This window comes from Seriola aureovittata, chromosome 11 (genome assembly GCF_021018895.1).
Source record: "Seriola aureovittata isolate HTS-2021-v1 ecotype China chromosome 11, ASM2101889v1, whole genome shotgun sequence".
NCBI lineage: Eukaryota > Metazoa > Chordata > Actinopteri > Carangiformes > Carangidae > Seriola > Seriola aureovittata.
In genome coordinates this window covers 10,211,333-10,233,515 of record NC_079374.1, presented here as the reverse complement: position 1 = coordinate 10,233,515, position 22,183 = coordinate 10,211,333, and the positions used below count along the sequence as shown (strand labels likewise).

General features: G+C 40.8%; 4 protein-coding genes across 5 annotated transcripts; 1 reads left to right on the top strand and 3 right to left on the bottom strand.

Moving 5' to 3' along the window:
* Positions 1–822: 822 nt before the first annotated feature.
* On the bottom strand, positions 823–8,509 carry cracdla (cracd like a). The gene is made up of 10 exons (XM_056388640.1): positions 8,273–8,509; positions 6,877–6,936; positions 6,476–6,620; positions 6,221–6,356; positions 5,972–6,133; positions 4,592–4,828; positions 3,326–4,505; positions 2,030–3,000; positions 1,427–1,547; positions 823–1,320 (listed from the first exon to the last, which is right to left on the bottom strand). Exons 2-10 carry the CDS (start codon positions 6,923–6,925, stop codon positions 1,127–1,129), a joined length of 3,195 nt encoding a protein of 1,064 aa, XP_056244615.1. The 5' UTR covers positions 6,926–6,936; positions 8,273–8,509; the 3' UTR covers positions 823–1,126.
* A 2,344-nt stretch (positions 8,510–10,853) lies between these two features.
* mitd1 (MIT, microtubule interacting and transport, domain containing 1) lies at positions 10,854–14,107 on the bottom strand. Of its 2 annotated transcripts, none has more exons than XM_056389435.1 (7): positions 13,845–14,107; positions 13,640–13,744; positions 12,711–12,847; positions 11,998–12,084; positions 11,774–11,886; positions 11,501–11,561; positions 10,854–11,374 (listed from the first exon to the last, which is right to left on the bottom strand). In XM_056389435.1, exons 1-7 carry the CDS (start codon positions 13,987–13,989, stop codon positions 11,279–11,281), a joined length of 744 nt encoding a protein of 247 aa, XP_056245410.1. In that variant the 5' UTR covers positions 13,990–14,107; the 3' UTR covers positions 10,854–11,278. The 2 variants fall into 2 exon arrangements, with proteins under 2 accessions (XP_056245410.1, XP_056245411.1); XM_056389436.1 differs by having other exon boundaries at positions 13,640–13,741; positions 13,845–14,106.
* A 426-nt stretch (positions 14,108–14,533) lies between these two features.
* Positions 14,534–17,155, top strand: mrpl30 (mitochondrial ribosomal protein L30). The gene is made up of 5 exons (XM_056389880.1): positions 14,534–14,829; positions 15,207–15,290; positions 15,587–15,733; positions 16,245–16,318; positions 16,539–17,155. The coding sequence occupies exons 1-5, from the start codon at positions 14,788–14,790 to the stop codon at positions 16,669–16,671; spliced, it is 480 nt and encodes a 159-aa protein (XP_056245855.1). The 5' UTR covers positions 14,534–14,787; the 3' UTR covers positions 16,672–17,155.
* Positions 17,156–17,597: 442 nt separating this feature from the next.
* On the bottom strand, positions 17,598–21,932 carry txndc9 (thioredoxin domain containing 9). Its single transcript, XM_056389879.1, has 5 exons — positions 21,855–21,932; positions 20,376–20,582; positions 19,661–19,779; positions 19,016–19,270; positions 17,598–18,903 (listed from the first exon to the last, which is right to left on the bottom strand). Exons 2-5 carry the CDS (start codon positions 20,547–20,549, stop codon positions 18,783–18,785), a joined length of 669 nt encoding a protein of 222 aa, XP_056245854.1. The 5' UTR covers positions 20,550–20,582; positions 21,855–21,932; the 3' UTR covers positions 17,598–18,782.
* Positions 21,933–22,183: the final 251 nt, after the last annotated feature.

Here is a 22,183-nt window from a genome sequence, read left to right as displayed (position 1 = left end):
CCAGTGGATACATTTTCACATTTTCCGTGAAATACTGGATACTATAACCTATTGTCTGATTAGCCCTCTGAAAAAACAAACTGTTCACCACTCATTTCCCTGTTATGGCCAAACCATCTCCAGCCCAAACAGGTGCAGAAGTGGCTGACTGAAGGAGACTGATAGCGACAGCAATCAGGTGCACTCTGTCCACACTCGCACAGTGCTGAGAGGAGGCTTAATCTAATCAGGGAAAACAAGTGGAAACACCTGTGGGTGAACCAGGGCTGTGTACGGTCGTTACATGGCCTTTTTCACCGCACACATTTTGAATTGTCATAGTAGGAAAAGCACAGGTGTTACTATCAACATTAATGATGGCTCTGTTCTACTCAAGTGTCCCATGACAGTGTGACAGTGAGCCATGAACCAAAGCAGCTAACTGGATGTCAGCTATCATTTGTTTTAGCATTTACACCTCTGCTTTTCCTACTGTGTCATGTCAAATTGACTGCTGTGAAAAAGTACACCAAATTAGTTTGCAAATTGATTTCCTATTATATATTTATACATCACTGCAGAGTTGAACCGTTATCAGACATTCTTGCAATGAAGGTTTGAAAAAAGGCTCCAATTAGTTAAAATTTTTCATTTTCCACATTCACTCGTTATTGCTTCATTTCAACTAGCTAAGCGTTGTTTTAGGTCATTTCTGGTGTTATTAAGGCAGTATAATGTGTATATTGTACTGGGCTCCTGGGGCTTAGCCATGTTACATAAAGGGACTTAACAAGTGACAAAAAAAGTTTAAAATTATTTTTTTTATTCTTTAACATAAAGTATTAACAGCAGTGAAATGCTGAATCAGATAAAACATTATTCAGAAATACCCTTTATCTTAAAGTGGTTGTGGTGGAGAGGGATTATAGTGAACCTTTCAACATATACTCTCTCTCCATCTTCCAGTATAACATTAACACTTTACAATTAAATACAATTCAACACACATCAGCTTTACTACATAAATTACCAAAGAGTTGTATCAACATCAGTCTCAGCAAACATCCAACTCATTAACCTTGATAAAGGTCTGCAGGGCTGTTCATATCCTTGTTTGCATACTCTGTATATCTGTCTGTTTTCCTTCTTAGTCCATGGTCTTGTCGCTCCAGGCCATTGATTTCCTCTTCGCCAGTTCCATCCAGGATGGCTGGCCACTCTCAGACATGGACTGCAGCACTGATGGCTGTGTGGGTGACGATGAGGGCGATGAAGATGCAATGTTTTTCCGGAGCCATTTCTCCTCTCGTGGCCTGTCTGGAACTCTTGTGGGGCTTGACTCTGAAAAAAAAAAAAAAAGTGTCAAATTGCTGCAGATGGAGATGCTGAATACCTATAAATATTTTTACAGGTGTCATTATGAGTAATATACTGTATGTCAACACACCTGCAAGTTTTACCCCTTGCCTTCCTTCTGGTTTCGTGTCTTTGCTTAGAGGTGTGGTTTTGGCCAAGGCAGGGGATTCAGCTGACGTCTGCACTTCTGTTTGAGCTTTCTTCAATTCCCCCTGAGAAAAACTGAGAGTTAGATCATCTACTCAGGATAGATCGACAGTCCAAAAACCTTGTAGTTAAATGATAAATCTTGCAATATTCTATATTTATATTTAATTAAATGTCAAAAATCCAATAAAAAGACATAAACCAAGTATTCTATGTGTAGACAAAGCCTGATACAGCTTATAACTCTGTGACAGACCACCATTGTTGTCCAAAAACCTTAAAAGCACGTCAGTGAGCCACAACTTAGGCTGACATATTCCTTCAGTAGGATAAACATGATTATGCATTATGGTGCCCAATAGTTAAAGGAAATTAGTTTTTAAAGAAAGATTTAAAGATCACAGTTTCAGAGCGCCGTGGACAGGGCAGAAAGTATCGAGAGGATTTGTTGACAAGAAGAAAAATACAGTATATCACCAGACTTATCCTTAAATTAGTTTACAGTCACTCGTGGTATGAAACACGGTTACAAAGAAGCACCACAAACCCCCTTGGTTCCAGGTGGGGCGGTCCACTCTGCCCGTTTTTCCAGAACAGCGGCCTTCTCGCCCACTGACCCGGCCCAAACTGCTCGTCGTCCTGAGAGTGATGGACCCTCTGTTTCCTGCACGTTGGCTTCTCTTTCCCCTCTACCCAAGGCAGACACTGGAAGAGGGGCTGTGGCTGATGAGGTAGTGGAGACTGGCGTCGTGGGTTTGAGCTGGTTGGTGAGGTGGAGACCTCGATTGTTCCAAGCAGGTTGTTGGGGTGCGGCATGCTGACCCGAGGAAAGGTGAGGTTGTGCAAGACACTGAGTGGCACTCCCTTGTGCAAACTGACATGAGGCCTCTGTTTGTGTAGAAGAGAGCGAGGGAGACTGTGTTGTCCGTGGGTGGGTCTGTACAGGTGGATGAGTGGGATACTGTGAGGCGTACTGAGATGTATCTGGGTGTGACTGGGATTCATTGGTTTGTTTTGATGTTTGCGCTTCTCTTGAGGTGTTTGACAGAGCTATAGATGTCGCTGACGTCTTCTGTTGCACTGGTTTCACAGTCTGTGCTTGACTTCTACTTTGCACTGTTGATTTCACTGTATCAGCAGCCTGCACTGATGTTGTACTCTGTTGCATTTTTACACTCTGTGTTTGCATTTGTGTACCAGTCAGTGTCTCTGCTTGATTCGTTGGCTGCACTTGTGCTTGTGGTCGAGCCACAGTCTGCACGCCTGTAAAATCTCTGGGGAATCTGCTAGTAAAGAGCTGCTGCAGGCTTCTGGTCTTTTCCATTGCTAGGCTCATCCAGGACACCTCAGATGAGGCTGTTTGAGGGACAGGTTGGGGCTCCTGAAGCACCGTGAGGGAAGTTTCTACTTCTCTCGCCTCTGACGAGGTTGCTTGGACTTCTGCAGGCGTGATGTGAGCTTCGCCAGTAGATGAGAGGTTATTCTTGACTGGAAGGAAGAAGCCAGACGGGGTTGGATCTAAGGAGGCACACAAATCTGTTAGACACGCTTGGCAGCACGGTTAAAGTTAGCCTGGGTGGTATTTTAATGAGTACAAAGGTCCCATGTGATCAGTAAAAACCTTATCACTGTGGAGATTATTTTCTATGTGAAACTTATCTCCTTTCACATATAAAGTTGGTATTGGTGCAATGTTTAACCTTACATGGGATTGAAAAATATGGCTGCTAAACCTTGGCTTGTAGCACAGTATGGACTAAACAAATATTATTTGTGTCACTAAGTGAATCTAAGATGAAACATCTTTACATGGCGAAATTAAAAAGATTTCTCAGAAACTCACCTGTCACTTGGACGTCTCCAGAGGTGGATGGCGTACAAGAGAAGTTTGATGGCAGCTTTTTAGACATGTAGCCAACATTATCACTCATTTCCTGTCTTTTCTGTTTGTCACATTGGTCTTCACACACTGGTGGCTTAGAAAGATGGTTCGAAGCAGCATCAGCCCGAAATCTCATCGACTGAGATGTTGAGCGTAGTTTAACACCGAACGCCGTCTTTCCCTCTTCCTCCTGGACCTCATGTGCTTCCACTGCCTCTTCCACCTCCTCCTGGCTGCTGTCCACCTCCTCCCTCTCTACGGTGCCTGTATCTGTAGCCGTGTTTTTAGATGCTGTCGGCAATTCTGTCTTTTTGAGACTGTCTCTCCTGTCCCATGGAAGTACTGAGCTTTTGGGTGGAGCTCCTTCTTGTTTTGGTCTTCCCACAGAAAATAGGTTCCCTCTGGGTTGTAAGTCTCTAAGTTCCTCCTTTTCCCTCGAGCTTGAAAAGTGTTTGTCCTCTGTTCCCCCTGTAGTCTTGTGCCTGGCATCAGCTTGTTCCAGCATTCCTGCAAAACTGCCCGATCGGGGTCTCTCTCCATCTCGGTTTTTGGCAGTGTTGATGGAGAAATGGAAGGACCCAGATCCTGGGGCAGGTCTCTTTATTCCTCTTGTGCTCTCTATCTCACCTTGAACCTGCTGGTGAACAGAGGAAGGCCTGAATGCCACCACTGAGCCGAAGATAGTGGAGAGCGGGTCTGAGGAGTCTTCAGTCATTCCAGCCTTTTTCAGAGTATTCCTCTTGTCGTCGGACATTACTCGTATCTCAAAATCCCTCTCCCTTTTGTTTTTAAGTTCTGACTCTATAAAGGATGAATGCGGTCGTTCACTAGATATTACATCCACCGGTCTTTGAGGCTTAACTCGAAGAATGTGTGAGGATACAGAGGACCCTCTCCCGGGAGGAGTGTGGTCCTGTTGGGAAAAAGTTAGACTGGATGATTTGGGTGCTGCTTCTGATGTGATATGTGTCAACTCTGGGGATTTTGAAGGAAGGCGCCGAGCTGTGATAGAAATGTCCATCTCTTCTTGTTCTGTCTCCAGTGTCACCTCGTCTTGAGCACCAAGTCGCTGCTCTTCTTCTTTCACATAATCAGGGTGGTCGATGTTGTTCAGGGTGTTGGAGTCAGACCTGGAATCAGTCTGCCAAGAAAACAAAAGAAGATTGGTTAGAAAAGTGAAGAAGTTGTGCTTTGCTTGTTTGACAGATGGTAGGTACGGTCACTCACTGCGGCGGGTCTCTTCTTGGTGCTGGCCCTCTGGTTTCTGGGCTTCACAGACATCCGGTGGCGTGCAGCAGAGGTATCTAAGCAGGGGGTGAACTGAGCTGGAGAACTGAAGTCCAACGGGGGCTCGATAACAGAGGAAATGGAGGGGACAGTAAGAGGTAATGGATGGGATGGAGTCGGGGGCACATACTTGGCTAGTGCGGGTTTGGGGATTGGTGAGAGTGGACGAGAGAATGGCTGGGATAAAAAAAAAAGAAAAAGAAATCAAGAAAATCATCAGCAATATTATTAAGACAGTATTAAGATGGTCTTTCATTCCTGAAGACCAAAGCCTAACCTGACTCTGTCCTACCTGACCTCAAAAGGCTTATCTTTAAGTTTTCTCTACTGCTGAACATGGTTACTTGCCGGCCGCAGGTGGTGGTGATTGATGTTTGACCAGAGCTTCGGCCATCATTGCGCTTACAAGACAAAAGGTTATAATACAGCCTCGGAGCAGCGCTACGTCTTCAGGGCAGTTGGGAGGCTACAGTGAGTCGCTATCAGAAAGTGACAAGACGGGAAGGAGCTAGCTGGTTAGCATGCTAACTTCAGTAGAAGAAAAGATGCGATGGAGACAAGAGTTAACGTTGGCGTTGCTTCCACCAATGGAGACGGCTCTCGGTGAGTAAAGGAACGAACTTTGATGCTGAACTCACAACGTTTCTTCTAGACTGGCAAGTAAACAGCTGTTGATGCTAACACTGGTTATGTAGCAATAGCAAAACTTACAAATAACTCCTTTAAAGGATAAGGCTGACTATAATCTATATTTTTCAAACTGTCTACAAATCCCATGAAAAAACAGACAATGAACTGATCCTACAACAAGCCCGAAATGTCTTATTCCCAGGTGTTTTTTTTTTAATGTAACTATATATTTTGACCTGTTTTCAAATATTTACAGCTCCAGTAGGAAAGACTGGGATTGGAGCTGTAGTGTGACCCTTTTTTTAAAGGGTTTATCAGCAATAATAAAAAATATAATTCCCTCCTTGCAAGACATATTGTATAAGAACAGAAAAGCAAAGACACACATAGATACACATACAGATGTGATCACTGCCGAGCAGACACAGACATGTTGTTGCTAAACTATGTCTGTGGGTCCGAGCAGCAGTGTGACATTTTGATAGAGTAATGTTAATGTCAATAATGATTGGTGAAAAGTAGAGCTCATTTATTGAGGCTATGCATCTACGAAGAGTGTGATTGATTAATCCATTCAGACGCTACACTCAAAATTATAAAAGCATCCCCACAAGTTCTCCTAAAAGAACTTGGACCGATTAACCATGCAGATAACTGAACATGTATCACTAAGGTGAGATGATTAATCACCTTGGTGAAGGCTCCCTGGGATGTAACATCACCTCCTGAGACCTCAGGGGGGCTGTGCGGAAGACTGTCATCCTCTGAGCGACTTCCCAGGTCCTCTGGACGTCTGATTGGCACAACCAGAGGGGGCGGTCCCAAATGCATCTTCTGCTGCTGAAGCTTCATCTGTGATACCAGAGCACAGGTGTTTAAAAAAAAAGATATATATAAATGCCCACTTCCCAACAAAATACCTCAAATAAGAGACTGTACCTGCAGAGCTTTGATCTTGCTGTGAACATTTTCCTGGGATAAGACCCTGGCTGGTTCAGTGTCTGTCAGGACCTGATCAGCCAGAAAGATGCTGTCATGGGACAATGCTCGTGATCCCATCGTCCCCTGGGAGCATCTGAGGTAGCAGGAGAGGAAAAACACAGACACAGGGTGAAGGATGAGACTAGAAGTATGGACAGAAAATGGAGCGGTGGAGCAAACATTTATAAGATTTGCTTTCATGTAGACACTCACACCAAATCTTCATCTGATCCGAGTCCCTTTCCTGCAGTAATGTCACTGGCAGACTGACTGATTTTGGCGTCTCCCTCTCCACCTGTTCTCTTATTCCTCCCGAAGAGACGAGTTTTCAGAGATTTGAGTTTGGATTTTTTGCGTCCTAACAGAGATGGAGATGGAGAAGATCCAGGTCACAGCAGCTCTCACACACACACACACACACACACACACACACACACACACACACACACACACACACACACACACACACACACAAACAAACACTCTAATTGTTACATCCAACATGCATATGTATGCTGACAAAGTCTTTTACTTTGATGGCTCATTTTTGTCAATGTATTGCTTGCTCTTCACCATAATTCTCTTATGTAAAACTTCATGATGGATAACCTCACCTGGAATGTCTTCAGTGCTTTCCTCTATATCTCCAGAGAAAGACTCCATTGGTCTGAACCCTAGAGGAAGTAGCACAGCAGACGACAGGATATGTGTGTGTGAAGAACAGCACTGATAATGAGAAGCAACTGTGACAATATAAACCCCAGGCCTACAGTTTTTAGACGCCGTCGTCACATGGTGAAGGGCGTCTAACGAGGTGTGACCACTCCAGTCGCATGTTCTCTGTATATTTACTACACTGGTGTGATAGCTAGCCTGAAGATCTGGCAAACGACTTGAGGTTCAAAGGTTTATTGACATTATCAGCAACAGTACAAACCTTGACTGCAGCTTGGTGGGGTGTGGGTAGAAAACTTATGTCTTTGTGATCCAACAAAATAAAATCAAAGAAGTTTTTACAAGAGCACAAATTTCAGCAGAAAAGACATTCATTGCAGTGTCATCAAGTAAAAACACACTATGTAGGTTACAGAGGAGGTATCAGGATTTCTAATATGACATTGCACAGTGCAGCCTGGATAACTTTAAAATGATATTTTGTGAGCAAAGCAATAACTAAAGTCTTGCTCTCAGGCAGCTTTACTTATGCAACGGCTGCCTGACAAACATCCGGATTGGGTTGATGTGTTACTGGATGCAAGATTCAGTGCAGGGAGCTGGTTTCCTTTATTTTATTGACTCTATTTTGCACCCTGCCCTGGAGATAGTGCTCTATTTGAGATATGCATACAACATTTTCTATGTTTCATCCAGTTCTCTCTGTGTACCTAAGGAACTGGTGTCAACAGAGCTTGATTCTGTACGGCATGGTTGCCTGATAAAAGACAAGATGTGTCAGGTTATGGACACAGAATGAAAGACCACACTGCGCCTCTCATATTACTCAACAGGCTCTTGAAAAAGATATAAGCACAGAAATGCAGCAAGGCACTCCAAAAAAGTTGCACGTGATGTCACATTTGACTTACGTAACATTTAAACCGCTTGTCCTACAAATATATTTCAACTTGTTAGTGGAATTACCACCACACAGCATGAAACTAAAGTGTTCATGAATCAGGCCATTCCCCAGACCTTTGCCATCCAGTGAGCCAAGCTATAGCCCCGGCAGAAACAGAGGATAATCTCTTGGATTATTGGCATTGCAGAGAGATCCTTGTAAGATTTCACAGCACCATAATCTGCAACAACAGCTTAATCACGGTACTGCAGCGCAAAATTCACCTGACATCCACGGGAAAAGTACTTCTCCTTCTCAATGTGAGAACCCGTCAAACACACACACACACACACACACACACACACACACACACACACACACACACACACACACACACACACACGGAGACACATTCACACACTATGGAGAAGAAAATAAATGAGTGAATTTACCCAACGTCTAACAGCAGCAGCTCTGCTTCTCTTCCTCCTGTTTGCCGTCCTCTCTTCGCTGAGTTGTCTTGTCTCGGTTGTGTCACTGTCCTAATGTTTAAACCTCAGGCTTGTGTCGTGCACATCTGCAGATAGAGGGAGATGCAGAGGGGAAGGAAGCGAGGGAAGTGGAAGGAGAAAGAAAAACAGGCAGGGAGAAAGAGAGAGAGAGAGAGAGAGAGAGAGAAGGTCACTTTATGACAGGGTAAGCAAATGCACAAAGAGAAAAGAGGACAGAAGAGAATGAGTGAGAGAGAGAGAGAGAGAGAGAGAGAGAGAGAGAGAGAGAGAGAGAGAGAGAGAGAGATACTCTATTACATTAGTGGCACACTGTGGCCCTTTGCGCTAAGCTCCTTATAAAACGCTAACCTGATTTTAGGCCCAGAAATGAGAGTAGAGGGAAAAAAATAAAGCTCCAGTTGGAAAGAGGACAAGCATACAGGAATTACAGCTCATAGAACTGTTTACATATTACACTGAGTTGCCTACGGCACAGTATGTATGTATGATCACAGAGGGGAGACTATGCATGTGTGTGTGCAAATATGTGTCTAAGAAAGTTAAATCTATATTTATATAAATTAACACCAACCAGGGATTAGCCATCTCCCAGCCTTGGTGAACCTGACACTGGAGATAAAATAATATTTAATAGTGAGTAAATACATGAATTTTGCGTTTGTGTGTCCACACATCACTATGTACTTTTGCATGAATAAAATGGACACAATAGATAATTTTGATTCTTCCAGTTTGGTGTCCTGGTGGCCTTTTGGTTCAGGTCTATACCAAAAAACTACAGTTCCCCTGCTTTGATTCCAGCTGGGGGACCTATGTGACATCCTCCCTCTTTATTTCTCTATATCTCTACTGTCACAGTCAACAAATATCAAAATACAATCCTAAAATAGGAAAAAAAAAAAAAAAAGAGAGAGACAAAGATATCTCCCACACATATCATCAGGGAAATGATTTCAGTGCTGCAGCAGTGAATCCAACTTTCTGCACATTCTCGCAGTATTCAGAGATGGGAACACTATCTAGGCCACTGGGCTACAATCAGAGAGAGGGAGGGCAGCGGGAAATGGAAAGCAAACCTTTGCATCCACACTTTTGTGTCTGGATGTGTGGCCAAGCAGCTTCTCTCACGAGGCTCCTCATCACACAAATCCTCATCTGTTAGAATACACACCAGTGACATCTGGATTACATGCAACAAACCACACACAGCATGTCACCAGACCACAGTGACATAAGAGTCTGGGCTGCGGTTTTACCTAATTCCTTCCATTCATGGATTTATTGTCTATCATCTACACGTAAAGGACAATATGCATGGAAGCATACCTAGCGTATAAGGAGAATGCAGCTGATAGAAGAGCCGTCTGTGCACGCTGAAACACACACTGTAATGCAGTCTTTGTCTTCTCAGCTCAAGGAAAACAGAGGTACTTGTTACAGTTATGATGGTCTCTGGTTCGTGTGATTTCCTGATGGATTATAATTTATTCCTCTCAGAGCCCGGATGAGGACTGTGCATATCGAGATTAAGGCCGATAGATAATCCGATCGCAGCAATGTTTGAACTCACCAGGGTTACCATTCATTCAAACAAACAATTCCCATGAATATTTAATGAGGGGATATTTTGCCATGAATGTTTCCTTTGGGAAATATATTTTTGTTTTTAAATTTTCATTGGATTCATTTTGGACTCATGCCTTTTGACTTTTCCCATACATGTCAAATCTACAGAGCTATAGGTTCTCATTACATTATATGTACTATATTTTACCCATTAACCAGATGTCAGTTTGTGGGCTTTTCATGAACACCAGGAATCCAAAAGTCATGTTATCTGTTAATATATAATCTACACTTTTCCAACGAGTAGACTGCCAACTACCACAGAGGAGTTTAACCCTTTTGAATCCGTGTGCTTAAAGCCAGCAGCAGCAGAAACTGTCGTGTAAAGGCAGGACAGAATAAAAATAATAGATCTAACTAATAAAGCTGCAGCTGCACTGAGGTTTTGTGGAGTTTGGGTAAAATTCAGTGAAAGACTGGGAACATGCACACTTCCAGCAATGTGAAGGTGAAGTCCAGTACTGCTTACAATAAAGGAAAGTTAAGTAGAAAGTAGAAAACATCTATGGTTGCATCCATGACAACTCAATGTACCGATGAAGGCCATGTGATGTGGTCAAAAGCTTCGGAGCAGGCAAGTAAATCGACCTGGAGTTGAGATTCTTTTGTAAATTGGGAATAGAAGTTTGACAAAAAAATAAATAAAACAATGTAAATCTAAATTCAAGGTCCACTTACTAAGAACATACAACTGTATACCATAGCTATGTGTACCAAGACACCCAAATCTGACTATACCGAGTTAAATACAGTTTTTAATCAGGCTGCAAGACTTTTTTATTGTTACATTTTTGTATGAATGTATTTATTTTGAGCTGAATATTTTGAATGTGACACACTGAATATGAAGTAAACGGATAAGCTTTAAAGATGGTAAAAATTACACACAAAGACATTTTATATTATAAAAGCAGTTTTAATATAAACAAATGAATAATCTTTCCACCAGATGGCAGTATCACACCCTAAAAGGCACCTTCACATAATTACAGAAGAAATGTATAGAAAGACAAACAGGTCATAGAAAAGAGTCTTTAAAAGTGTGTAGAAAAACCCCTGTTAGAAATACTGAATATCTCATTATACAGTTTGTTGTTATTTAGACATAGTATTGTGACAACAAGCGTATTTTAACAGCTTTGTCAAAGAATGCCCTGTTACACAATTGTTATGAGGCCGATTATATGCATAAGTGAAGGCAAATCCATCAGCCCAGCAGATATATATATATATACCCTTGAAGGCAGGTAAGTGAATGAAGTCCTTTGGAGAAGAGTTAGAAGTGGAGTTAGAAAAAAGGTAAATCAAGCTTCAGGAGTCTCATAGTGTTTTTGTGTGTTTGGTGTGAAAAATGTCTACAGTGGTCTCCTGGCACTGCCTGAGGTCATAGTCACAATATCCAATGGAGAATCGGCCCTGTGGGACGTAATGGACACTTTTCACCAGCAGAACTGAACATGTTGATTCTCAGACATTCAAAACCACAAATTTGAACTATGGCATCCATTACAGGACTGATTATTATGAGGTATGAAAACTCACCTTTGGTCTCTTAAAATAATCCAGCCCCCTTCCTATCTTTATGATCCAACCATTGTCAAACCTAAAAAACAAAATTAAACCACATTTATGGAAAAGGAGTGCTAATGTGAAACTAACTAGATATAGTATATCATAATAAGGATTTTTCTTTCAAAAAAAAAATCCCACCATTTGAAAAAATAATTAAGATATAAGGTATGCTGTTTCATTGTGAAAGTCTGCATAATATATGTCTATGTAGCTGCTGTAAATGAAGAAAATATGCTGCCGTACCTAATCTCCCTGTCATGGATGGTGGAGGAGAACTGCAGATCCAGAGTCACTCCCTGGTTACTGAGACTTTCTTTCAGCTCGGCCAAAGCGCTGCTCTGTTGGCTGCTGTCTGCCTGCAGGACAAGACGAAGGCAGTGAAACAAAAGAATAACCTGATCTGGAGAGACTGGTGTGGTTGCTATGCATTCATTACATGGTGTGACCTCCTTAGTTAAATAACCTACTTCATCCTGTGAAGTGAGGAGATGAATCCTTTTCACCTTGCAGGAGGCTTTCAGCAGCATCTCACAGAACCGCACTAAGTTGTATAACTGTGGTGGAGAGAGCGGGTGAGGGGCACGTTTGATAATGAATTGAATTTGGTAATGTTTTATGCTGAGGATAAAACTCTAACTGTAAAGCTATTTATCATCAAAACAAATGTGCAAAGAGCTTTGTTCGCTGTAAAAATGAAAAGGTTGAGCAAATTCAAAATGTCAAGGCAAACAACGTGCTCTTTAGTTGTGCCAGAGGTCACTCTGCACTTATTTTATACCAAACTCCTCTGTGATGTAAAATCTCATCAATTTAACTGATTCAAGTCTTTTTTTCATTATTATTATTAGCAAATGTGATTAGACAAGTTTGTCAGTTTCAAAAGTTACAAGTGAGGTTATTGTGTTGTCACATTCAGAGGCATTTCAGAAACAACAGTGGAGAGATCATGCAAAAAGAATATAAGTTGATGTTCTTACTGTGTGAAGGTTAAAAGCATAGGTAATGAAATCACACAGTGCTGATCAATTAATCAGTTAGTAGTTAGTCAATTAACTGAAAATGAATATATAAAAATAAACAGTATTCACAGTCCTTGAAGTCAAACAATCGGTAAATCAATCCTGCAACAAAGAGGAATAAAACTCTCAAAGTAAAACTGTGATGAAAACAAAGATCTTACCTGGTGGGTGTGTCGTATGTATGGATCCTCCACCCAGACCTCTGTGAGTGCACTGCTGATGTATGGCTTGAACAGAGACTCATAGCTATGACCAGTAGCATCCTCTGATATTCTAATCTGCTCATGATACTTCCCGTCTGACAGGCAGGAGAAACAAAATAAAAATCAGAGGTGGAACAGGCAACAGTCTCACCCCTGACGCATATCATCCACACAGTCTCTCATCCCTCACCAATCATTTTTAAACTGACCCGGGTTTTTTTGTAAATGAGCAAGTTTGTGATTAAACACAAAATTGTTGAACAACATGCACCATTGCATAATATCAACTGACATAATAAAGGTATTAAAATCAGATTTTGCCTTAGGGCCTCAATACTTTGGAAATATGTACTACTACACAAGTACATTATCAACTTAAACATCAGGGGACCTAAGGCGGGTCCCGCAGTATGACCCTGTTGTGTGTTCCCTCTGGCGGGGCTCCGTGTCAATATTTACATAGTTTGCAATCATTTTGGGGAAAAATATGTTCTGATCTATGGTTAGTGTGTGGCATTAAAGTCAAATTCCACAGGCACTCAAGTAGATGGTTATAAATAAGAAGCATATAATAAATATGGACTCCTAAATTATAACCATGCTCAGGGACACACCCTGAGGAAGGCAAATTTAACATATTTAAAGTGTATTATTTTTACCTTTTTACCTATTTTTATCTATATATTTCCTCTTTTTTTTTTAAAATGAATTCCCTCCTCCAAGAGCATCAGTACGGGACACCAGAAGCTGTCCTATCATATTTCTTTTTTACCTGAATAAATTTGTGTTAAACCAAGGAACCCAAGGCTGGTTGTCCTGTTTAAGGCAGTTGCCCACTTTTCCTAATTGATAATCGAGCTTTCAGTGGTGGTGGTGGTGATAGCTACCTTCTTTCATCTGGCTGACATGAGCTTTGATTTGCTCCGCTCTGTCCATGTAGCCCTTTATCTTCTCTCTGTAATGCCCTCTCTTTGAGTCATCCTTCACAGCTGCTGGCAGGAGAAAGAAAACAAGAAACAGTGATGTTCCATGTCTTCATTTATTTTCACACTGCTGTATCTATGTATGCCAGAGGGAGAGGGAGACAGAGACCTTTCAGCACGTCCATGAGCAGCTGGATGCCCTCCTGGTAGCAGACTAGAGACTCCTGGAAGCGGCTGCTGTGATCCAGCTCCACCGCCCGCTTCAGGACGGATATAGCGGACGTCTCCATCCCTGACACATGATTTTGTGCCATTGTTCTGTCAACTACTGGTTTTTATTAGATTCTAAAAATCCAACAATGTAGTCATGCTTAAATAGTACCAGGAAGAAATGACTTGTCTTGTCAGCTGCACAAGTGCGCCACAAAAATAACTCCCGGAGAAACGTAATGCTGCATAAATAGTATGAGAGTTACACGGAACATTTTCAACAATAACACACAGCAGAAGTACCTTTATTTTACTTAATTTTTATAAAACCTAAATAGTTTATTTTATCTTTTTAAACTCGCAAATAAAGTTTCTAGGAACGTTGTTCAAGTAATATTTGTAATATCGGTGCATTTACACAGTAACTCCTCGACACTTCCGGTCAGCTACACAAGTGCGCCACAAAAATAACTCCCAGGGAAACATAACATTGCATAAATGATGTATAGGAGATAAATGGGTACATTTTCAACAAAAATAAATCTTACTTTTATCTAATCAAAATAGTAAATTCTCTCGTTTTTAAAATTTTAGAATAGTTTGTAGGAACGTTGTTCAAGTAATTTTTGTCATATCGGTGCATTTTCACAGTAACTCCTCCACATTTCCGGTGACCTAACGTGAACAAACTGTTTCACCGTTGTCTTCAGCTCCTGGATTAACATTGTAGGTGTGAAGTCAGTGCATTTGATATGGATGTAGTTACATCTGTATGTTTATTTCACAACGTTTAGTTAAGTTTGATCCATACGCTTTAGTTTGAGGTTGGGGGCCGTAACCTTGGCGCGCATGCCTTTAACATCATCGCTATTGTAGAAGAAGTGGTGGACCCAAAAGAAAACATGACAGGTGCCTTTCAAGGTTTGACCTCCTTATCAACCAAGGTAAGAACATCACTCTTTATTTTTCATGTTTCAAACTTGAATCGGCCAATAATACCACCGATACTTTTCACAGTATTTATAAATCAGTACTTCACTGTTGTTACTGTTCAGGCATTTGGAGTGTAATCTATTATTATACTGGTGCTTACTTGTTTTTGACACTGCTCACTACCTCATGAGCCCAGAGATATTAAAGTGATAGCCAACACAGTATCTGATGGTTGACAAATTCATATTGTCTTGCGGTTTGTCCTATCATATGGCCCAAACCTGCAGGATATTGCATTTATGTTCTTCATTATTAGAGAGCAAAACTGCTTTTTAGCCTATGGCTTTGCTTTTAACTTTGCCTCATCACTGTTTGTGTATGTTTACAGATCCTGACAGAAGCTACACTTTTACCATGCCCATGGTTTGTGTCTGCACGCAGCAAGTTTTCCAAAGCAAGAATCCCAAAAGAGGTAAGAGTTCAGGGAACATCTTCAGGTTTACTGTATGTCAGTTAATGGCACGTAGGTAGGGTAAACTTCCAGCAAGGTTCAGACTCTATAAACAGTGCACAGAGGACAGGAGGCGTGGGGGCATTATTATATGATTATTGCCCTAGGACCTGGGCAGATTAATGAGCTGGACAGATTAATCTGGCCAGCCATGGCAATAATGATGTTCCCTTGTTCTGCACATCTGAACAATTTAATCATTAGTTGCGCTCATTTGCTCCGTTGTCAGTCTTCAAAGTCTGTGTTTTTTTTTGCAGATTTTTGTTGAGAGATCAAAAGAACATGAGAAGTATGGAGGGGATCCGGACCAACCTCATAAACTGCATATAGTGACTCGAGTCAAAAGTGTAATGCGAAGACCATACTGGGAGAAAGACATGGTGAAACACCTGGGGCTTGAAAAGGTAAGGCATTTGTTCTGTCAAAGCCAACAGCAAATTAGCTTGCCTCTTGTGCGGTGCTTTAAAGTTTAAACAAAATAACTGGACATGTGGTAAGTGTGCTATAATGAAATGCATTTTCAGGCATGTTTTAGCTTTAAAGATTATAGACTAAGATTAAGACTATAACACAAAAGCATTTATTAATCCACCGTGAACTTTTAGTCATGAAATTTCCCCCAAAAAATCTTTTTGCTATTGGCAGAAGTGCATTTAGCAGCCTGATAAACATTATGCACAGTGCCTTAAACTTGGCTTGTAGAGTGAAGAAACGGCTTTCATCAAGATAGAGGAGCAGTATAGAAGGATTCTCCCCTCATTGATTGTATCACCTCAAACTGATCTGCCCACTATAGAGGCAGCAAGAACATTTATTATAGTATTTATTTTCTAGAGGCAACATTTTATTGAACTTGTAACACTCACAGTCTTGGATTTTATTTTTTACACTTTGCTCTCTTTGTGTTGTGTTTAGGCACATGTCCCTGTAATTCACAAAAATACACCAGCGGTCAACAGCCAGCTGAAATTTGTCAAGCACCTGGTGAGGTAAGACTATTGCACCAAAGGGTGTAACACACCTCCTTTTGAATCATCAAAACGTGCCGTGACAGAAAAACTAATTATTTGAGTTACACATGAGGATTTATCTTTTTTTAGAACATTCAGCAAACTCTTATTAAAAGTATTTGTCTGGTTTTTGAAGGGACACATAAGATTGTTTGGATAATTTCCTGCCCTTCTGTCGTGTCTTTCCTCGTTCCTTCAGGATACAGCCGCTGAAGACTCCCTATGGACTCCCTGCTGAGCAGGACATGGCCGACACCTACATTAACAGCAACGGAGAGCTGATTGTCCGTCGTCTACTCCAACCTGTAGACCCCAAGGCTATCGAATCTTAGCCTCACTCTCAATAAATTAATAATTCAGTTGTAAATAAATATCATGGAAATGACCCTGTGCTCCATATCTACCAGTTCTGATTCCACTACTTGAAGGTAGCTGTATGCAATGTGTTTTGAGTTCTTGGACTAATGATTAAAATGAGAAATGTTGTCATCACACTCTATAACAAGTCCCTCAACAAACTAGAGGTCTGTCTCATGAAGCAGGAATGAAAATTACTTGTTTTTCTGAATAATTTTGCTGAGTAAAACCTGTGTTTCAGGTTTAAATGTGCTCTGGATTTACTCAGTAGTTATCCAGGCAAGTTTGTTTATTTTGTCTATCAGTAAATGCATTTAAATTCCAACCTATCAACCATACAGCTGTTACAACTGTAAACTGCAATCTGTTTTCCATCACAATTCAGAAACAGGTGATGCCTTAGATTCCTCATTAAACACGACATATACGTACCCAAAATAAAGACCTTTTGAAATGAAATACAGCCTGTATCCTTTTTACTTGTTTCTTTGTGAAGACCAGTTTAAAGGCCACTCACACTAAGGGTCCGATGGAAGTGAAGTGTTTCTGGAGCTCTTTCACCACCATCCATAAATACATTAAAACTAACATAAATAGTCTCCCATCAACAGTACACTCAACATCAAGGGTTTCTTTGTCTGCATTCTGTCTTGGTCACTTTTTCCAGTGTAAACACACAACATACTCAAAACCTGCTCAGAATTAACATGTATGGATTCAGGACACAGCTTGAGAGGTGTGTGTACAACTGTCCTGTTGCACCTTGTGATGCAGGACAACTTATATCTTTCTGATTCTTCATATGTTGAGTTTGTTGTCCTCACACAGCCCACTTAACTTTAATCTAAGAGCAATACTTAAATCTATAGAAGAGCAAAACGAAATCAAAGGAGCATCAAAGGACCTTTTATACTTTTTATTAAGTCTGCATTAGGTTAAGTCACACTCTTGCTACAAGGAAACGTTGTGTGAAAATGTAATCTGATGCTAAAAGATGATCTTGGCACTCATGCATCATGGTTTCTGTTCAAACATCAGACTCAGTCACAAGGAAACATGAAATAAACAGAAATACCTAAATGAGCACGCCTGTAATTCAAGACAAATTTTTAGGATTTTAGCCAATAGAGAGACAAAATCAAGAATACAAAAAAAAAACACAAGAGCTAGTTGATGACCTGAGCAGTGGCTCAGTGAAACATATCTTCCACAATTTGATGTATAATGTCTCTTTTGAAGTGCATGTACAGACAGGTAACAAATGAAAAGGAAAAAGCTGACTAAGTACAGACACATAACAAATGCAGATGCTTCCACACAGGTACACTGCATGGTACATCCAGTCATGTGGCAGGTATATAAAAGCCAGGCCTGAATAGTTGACCCCTACAGTGAGTGGATGCGGAGGCTCCGTTATGCCCTGGGGGGGGGGGGCATTTTGCTGGCATGGTTTGGTTCTATTTGTCTCCTTAGAGAAGAGGTCAGCAAACTTTAGTGAGAGCGGTAAATCTTTCATTTTCTTTACTATCTCATACCATATCTCAACCATCCGGAGGGCATGAGGGGTCATTGATTTGATCAGTATGAAAATGATATGCATCATATACTGTGGCCTTCGCAGTCACTAGATCTCAACCCAATGAACAACTATGGGAGATTTTGGACCGACATGTTAAGACAGCGCTCACCATATGTAGGAAGAATGGTGTTCATCCCCCCAGTAGAGCACCATAGATGTGTAGAATCAATGCCGAGGAGCACTGACGCTGTTGTGGCAGCACTTGGTGGCCCAACACCTTACTAAGACACTTCATGTTGGGTTTTCCTTTCATTTTTCACCTGTCTATATGCCGTTATGTAGTTATTCAAATATAAAACATGGCATACCATTCATTAAATAAGGCTGAAACTAAAACTTTATACTTTCATAAAATAATTTGATTTAAAATATGGAAATTTGTAATGAATCGGTTAGTCAGCGAGAGAAGGAGAGGAGGAAAATTAAAGCGGGCTTTCTGCTTGACTTTTTTTTTTTTTTTTAATGAGGTAGCCCTGAGAGAGAAAACCAGGCGACTGTCAGTGCTTTTCAGTCATCTCCAGAATCTGAATCTGAGTCGTAACCTCCACCTCTGATGGTTTTCTTCTCCACTTTTGTAAACTTTGTGCCTGATCTCTGCGTCACTGTGGGTGGCTCCATCGGGTTACCACTGGGACAGGAGAAAAAGGGTAGTGTTGAAATTAGTGTAGAGTAACAGTATTGTTTTAAACAGCACCTGCTATAAAGGCCTTAAAAGATGAAGGAGGGAGTCTGTGTCTCACCTGTAGTTAATAACATCTGCACAGCCGAGTCTCCATTCAAGCATCTCTGTTGGAAACTCGTCTGTGTTTCCCAAGTCAGTGAATCCAACCACATAGTCCTTTGTTTTTCCGTCTGTCAGCAAAGCCAGCGTGGGCATCACCTTGATCCGCAGCCTCTCTGTCAGAAATGGGGCCTTTTCCACGTTCAGCTTGATGAATTTGGTCTCGATATGCTTCTTTGCCAAGATAGCCAAGTGTTTGTCGAGGATCTTACATCTATACGTAAAAGAAAGAAGATGTGACAAGTTCAGAAGCCCGATGAGAACAAACTGTAGCTACTAACATGCAAAAACAAAGAAAATTAACTTGTAGAAAATATCTAACATCAGAGAAATGTGATCATGTTAATAACAGTTAAGTAGCACAATGAAGTAAAAGTTAGTAATGTACTGACTCCTTGAAATTACATGGTTATGCATTCTTAAAAGTGATTAAGTTAAGGCTGCAAATAACATTTTCATTTCATAATTTTCATTACTGAATACTACTGTGAACTGACTTATCAATTGATTGACTAATCACTAAGTTTTCATTTCTGATTGTACACCTGTCGCTTCGTCACAAAAGGTGTTCATTGTCATAAATAAATACTTGCTATGGACTCACCTGAAGGTGGAATTTCTGTAGAAGTGGCAGACAACATTCTTGCTGTCCTTGACCTCGCCGAAAAAATCTTTCTCACTTGGGATTTCTCTGTACTCCCCGTGGCCTTTAGACAGCCACTCCTTAAAGAGAGAAAACTAAGATGAGTAACAGAACAAGAGATCTCAAATAGCAGAAAAACGTGATGTACAATGGGAACATGAAGCCAGCAACAGCAAACCCTTTTCCCCAAGAAAATTCCACTTCGATTCCTGATGTATAGATAAGTTCCAAAGCAGGATCTAGTCTATAAATCAGTCCAGGGTTCCCATCATGGTCCCTGTGTAAAATTTGATTACTTTTCCGAAACTTTCTGTTACAAAATTGGTTTCCATTATGTTTTTATTTGCTGTTATTCGAGACAAAAAATATTTCTAATCTCTAATAAGGATAAAAACTGATCTCCAGAAGTGCTCTGTAAAAAAGAACAGGAATAAATTTCTGTTTTCTGATGGCCGTCACAATAACAAAAGACTTCCAAGAAATGCAATAGATTATTATCACTCCCCACAGCAGGCTTAGATATATGTGATGTCAGTGTTGCTCGTGCTGCAAGAAGTATATTAACTAAATGTCCTGCATAATTTCATCTGATTTAGGTGTGTTATGCAGTAAAACAGCAACATTCACTACATCAGAGAGTGAATATAAAACAGTTAAAAGACAACCGCCCGCCTACCTGCTTCTGTTTCTGGGCTTTTTTAAGTGCCTCTAATCGCCTCTCCTTCAGCCTCTCTAGATCTTCTTCATCCATTTCATTCAGTTTGGTCAACTGTGCATCCACCTGCTCCTCCACCAGCTTGGCCGACTGCTCCAAAACCTTTGCTATGATATCCATCGATTGGTTTGCCATGGTTGCCCGCGAGGTGTGAAACTCTCTCAGAACCTGAGGGGATGAAGAACAGATAAAGTAAACTGAAGAATAACTCCAGTTTACACTAAACCCATCTGTGACTTTGCTACTCTGTATATTAAGCCGTGATACACTCACTACTTTGATAATTGATTTACACTTAAGGCAACTTTTAAATCAAAAATCTCAAACATTTGCTTGTTTAAGTTTCTCATATGAGCTTTCCTTTGTCATACATGAAATATCTTTGAGTTCTGGACTGGTGGACAGACAAATTGAGCAATTTTAAGGTGTCACTTTGGGCTGTGGAAAGTCTGAATGGGTGGAAAATAATTGTTCACTGCAGCCTCGGCACATAGCTCTGCTCTTCTTCACTGCGCATTTATTACACATCCACTGCACACGACAAGAGGCAGCAGGCAAACATTTGATCATTGATTGTTTAAAAAAAAAAAAAAAAAAAACAATCAAAAAGTTAATTAAGTAAACCATGCTGAAAATAAATGAAAGCTATAATGTTTAGTTATTGCTGAACACGTTTTTGAGAGTTGTTGAGGACTGCAGTTTGTTGTGCTGTTGTACTTCAAATGTGTTATCAGTGTTTATAATATTAATTCTATCCCCATTCATAAAATAGTAGAAACGCAACTCTAAAATGATTAAACAAAAACACAGTAACCTTCAAGAAGGTAGAATTATTGCAGGGCTGGTGTATTAGACTGCTTTAGCTTTTGGCTAACTACGTTGAGAATTGCCTCGACATGAGCAACGCAGCATCTTATTTAGATCAGCAGTTGTGTGAACGACCAGGCTTTCAACGTAAGATCCTCGGGTAATGCTACCGTCAAGTCATTGAGAAAAACGCGACGCTACAAGCTGTCAGACTGAGCAGCGACTTTCAGGCGAAGACAAAGCCATGGGGGAGACTGGGCACACCTTGTTTCTGCCGGTTGTTAGCTTCTGTATATTATGTAGTTATGGCTGTTTTTCGCCCAACTCTTCCCCTTTTGCTTTATTATGCACTACATTACACATTATGCATTACATTATTCTAACCAGTAAACCAAGAAATGTAGTTAGGTACTAACTTTTGCTGGTAACCAAGGAAAAAGATTCTAACGCCAGACGATGCTAGTTCTTATGTTAGCCTGCTCAGCTAACTAGCTCACATTAGCCCCGCGAGTGTCATAGATGTTAACGCTCCCACCGACATGGCAGGAAAATCCTCGATCATAAGAAATATCGATCTGTGGTGTTAAAATAAAAATTTGGCGACTCATAACCACGCTACCGTTAGATGATTACCTGGAGGAATTACAGGTGTCCGCTTCGTGCGCGAAATGCAAACGATTGCTCCGGATGTGACGCCACAGCAGGCCAAGCTCAGCCTCAAAACAAACTACATCCGGTTTTGTTACTATGACGATCAAAAACGATGGCGCGCTTAACTTCATTATTCTAAATGCAAAATTCTGTTTCCACAAACAGAAATTTGCCATATCAATTTCTAAATGTTCACCTTTTCTCTTAGTCTAGAACTAGAACTGAATTATCTACTCAAGTCACTCATTTTATTAAACAACAAAAAGAACAATAAACGTTTGGAAAATTATGAAAGTTTTTCCCTTATCACC

Coding starts and splice junctions, on each gene's coding strand:
- cracdla (XM_056388640.1), bottom strand. CDS start 6,925: ATGGAGTCTTTCTCTGGAGATATAGAGGAAAGCACTGAAGACATTCCA. Junction 6,357..6,475: donor GGATCAGATGAAGATTTGGT/GTGAGTGTCTAC, acceptor CTGCTACCTCAG/ATGCTCCCAGGGGACGATGG. Junction 1,548..2,029: donor CCCCACCTGGAACCAAGGGG/GTTTGTGGTGCT, acceptor AGTTTTTCTCAG/GGGGAATTGAAGAAAGCTCA.
- mitd1 (XM_056389435.1), bottom strand. CDS start 13,989: ATGGCACAAAATCATGTGTCAGGGATGGAGACGTCCGCTATATCCGTC. Junction 13,745..13,844: donor GCTCATGGACGTGCTGAAAG/GTCTCTGTCTCC, acceptor TTCTCCTGCCAG/CAGCTGTGAAGGATGACTCA. Junction 11,375..11,500: donor ATTATTTTAAGAGACCAAAG/GTGAGTTTTCAT, acceptor TACGTCCCACAG/GGCCGATTCTCCATTGGATA.
- mrpl30 (XM_056389880.1), top strand. CDS start 14,788: ATGACAGGTGCCTTTCAAGGTTTGACCTCCTTATCAACCAAG. Junction 15,291..15,586: donor AAGCAAGAATCCCAAAAGAG/GTAAGAGTTCAG, acceptor TTTTTTTTGCAG/ATTTTTGTTGAGAGATCAAA. Junction 16,319..16,538: donor TTTGTCAAGCACCTGGTGAG/GTAAGACTATTG, acceptor TCGTTCCTTCAG/GATACAGCCGCTGAAGACTC.
- txndc9 (XM_056389879.1), bottom strand. CDS start 20,549: ATGGCAAACCAATCGATGGATATCATAGCAAAGGTTTTGGAGCAGTCG. Junction 19,271..19,660: donor TACAGAAATTCCACCTTCAG/GTGAGTCCATAG, acceptor TTTTACGTATAG/ATGTAAGATCCTCGACAAAC. Junction 18,904..19,015: donor GCAGATGTTATTAACTACAG/GTGAGACACAGA, acceptor CTCCTGTCCCAG/TGGTAACCCGATGGAGCCAC.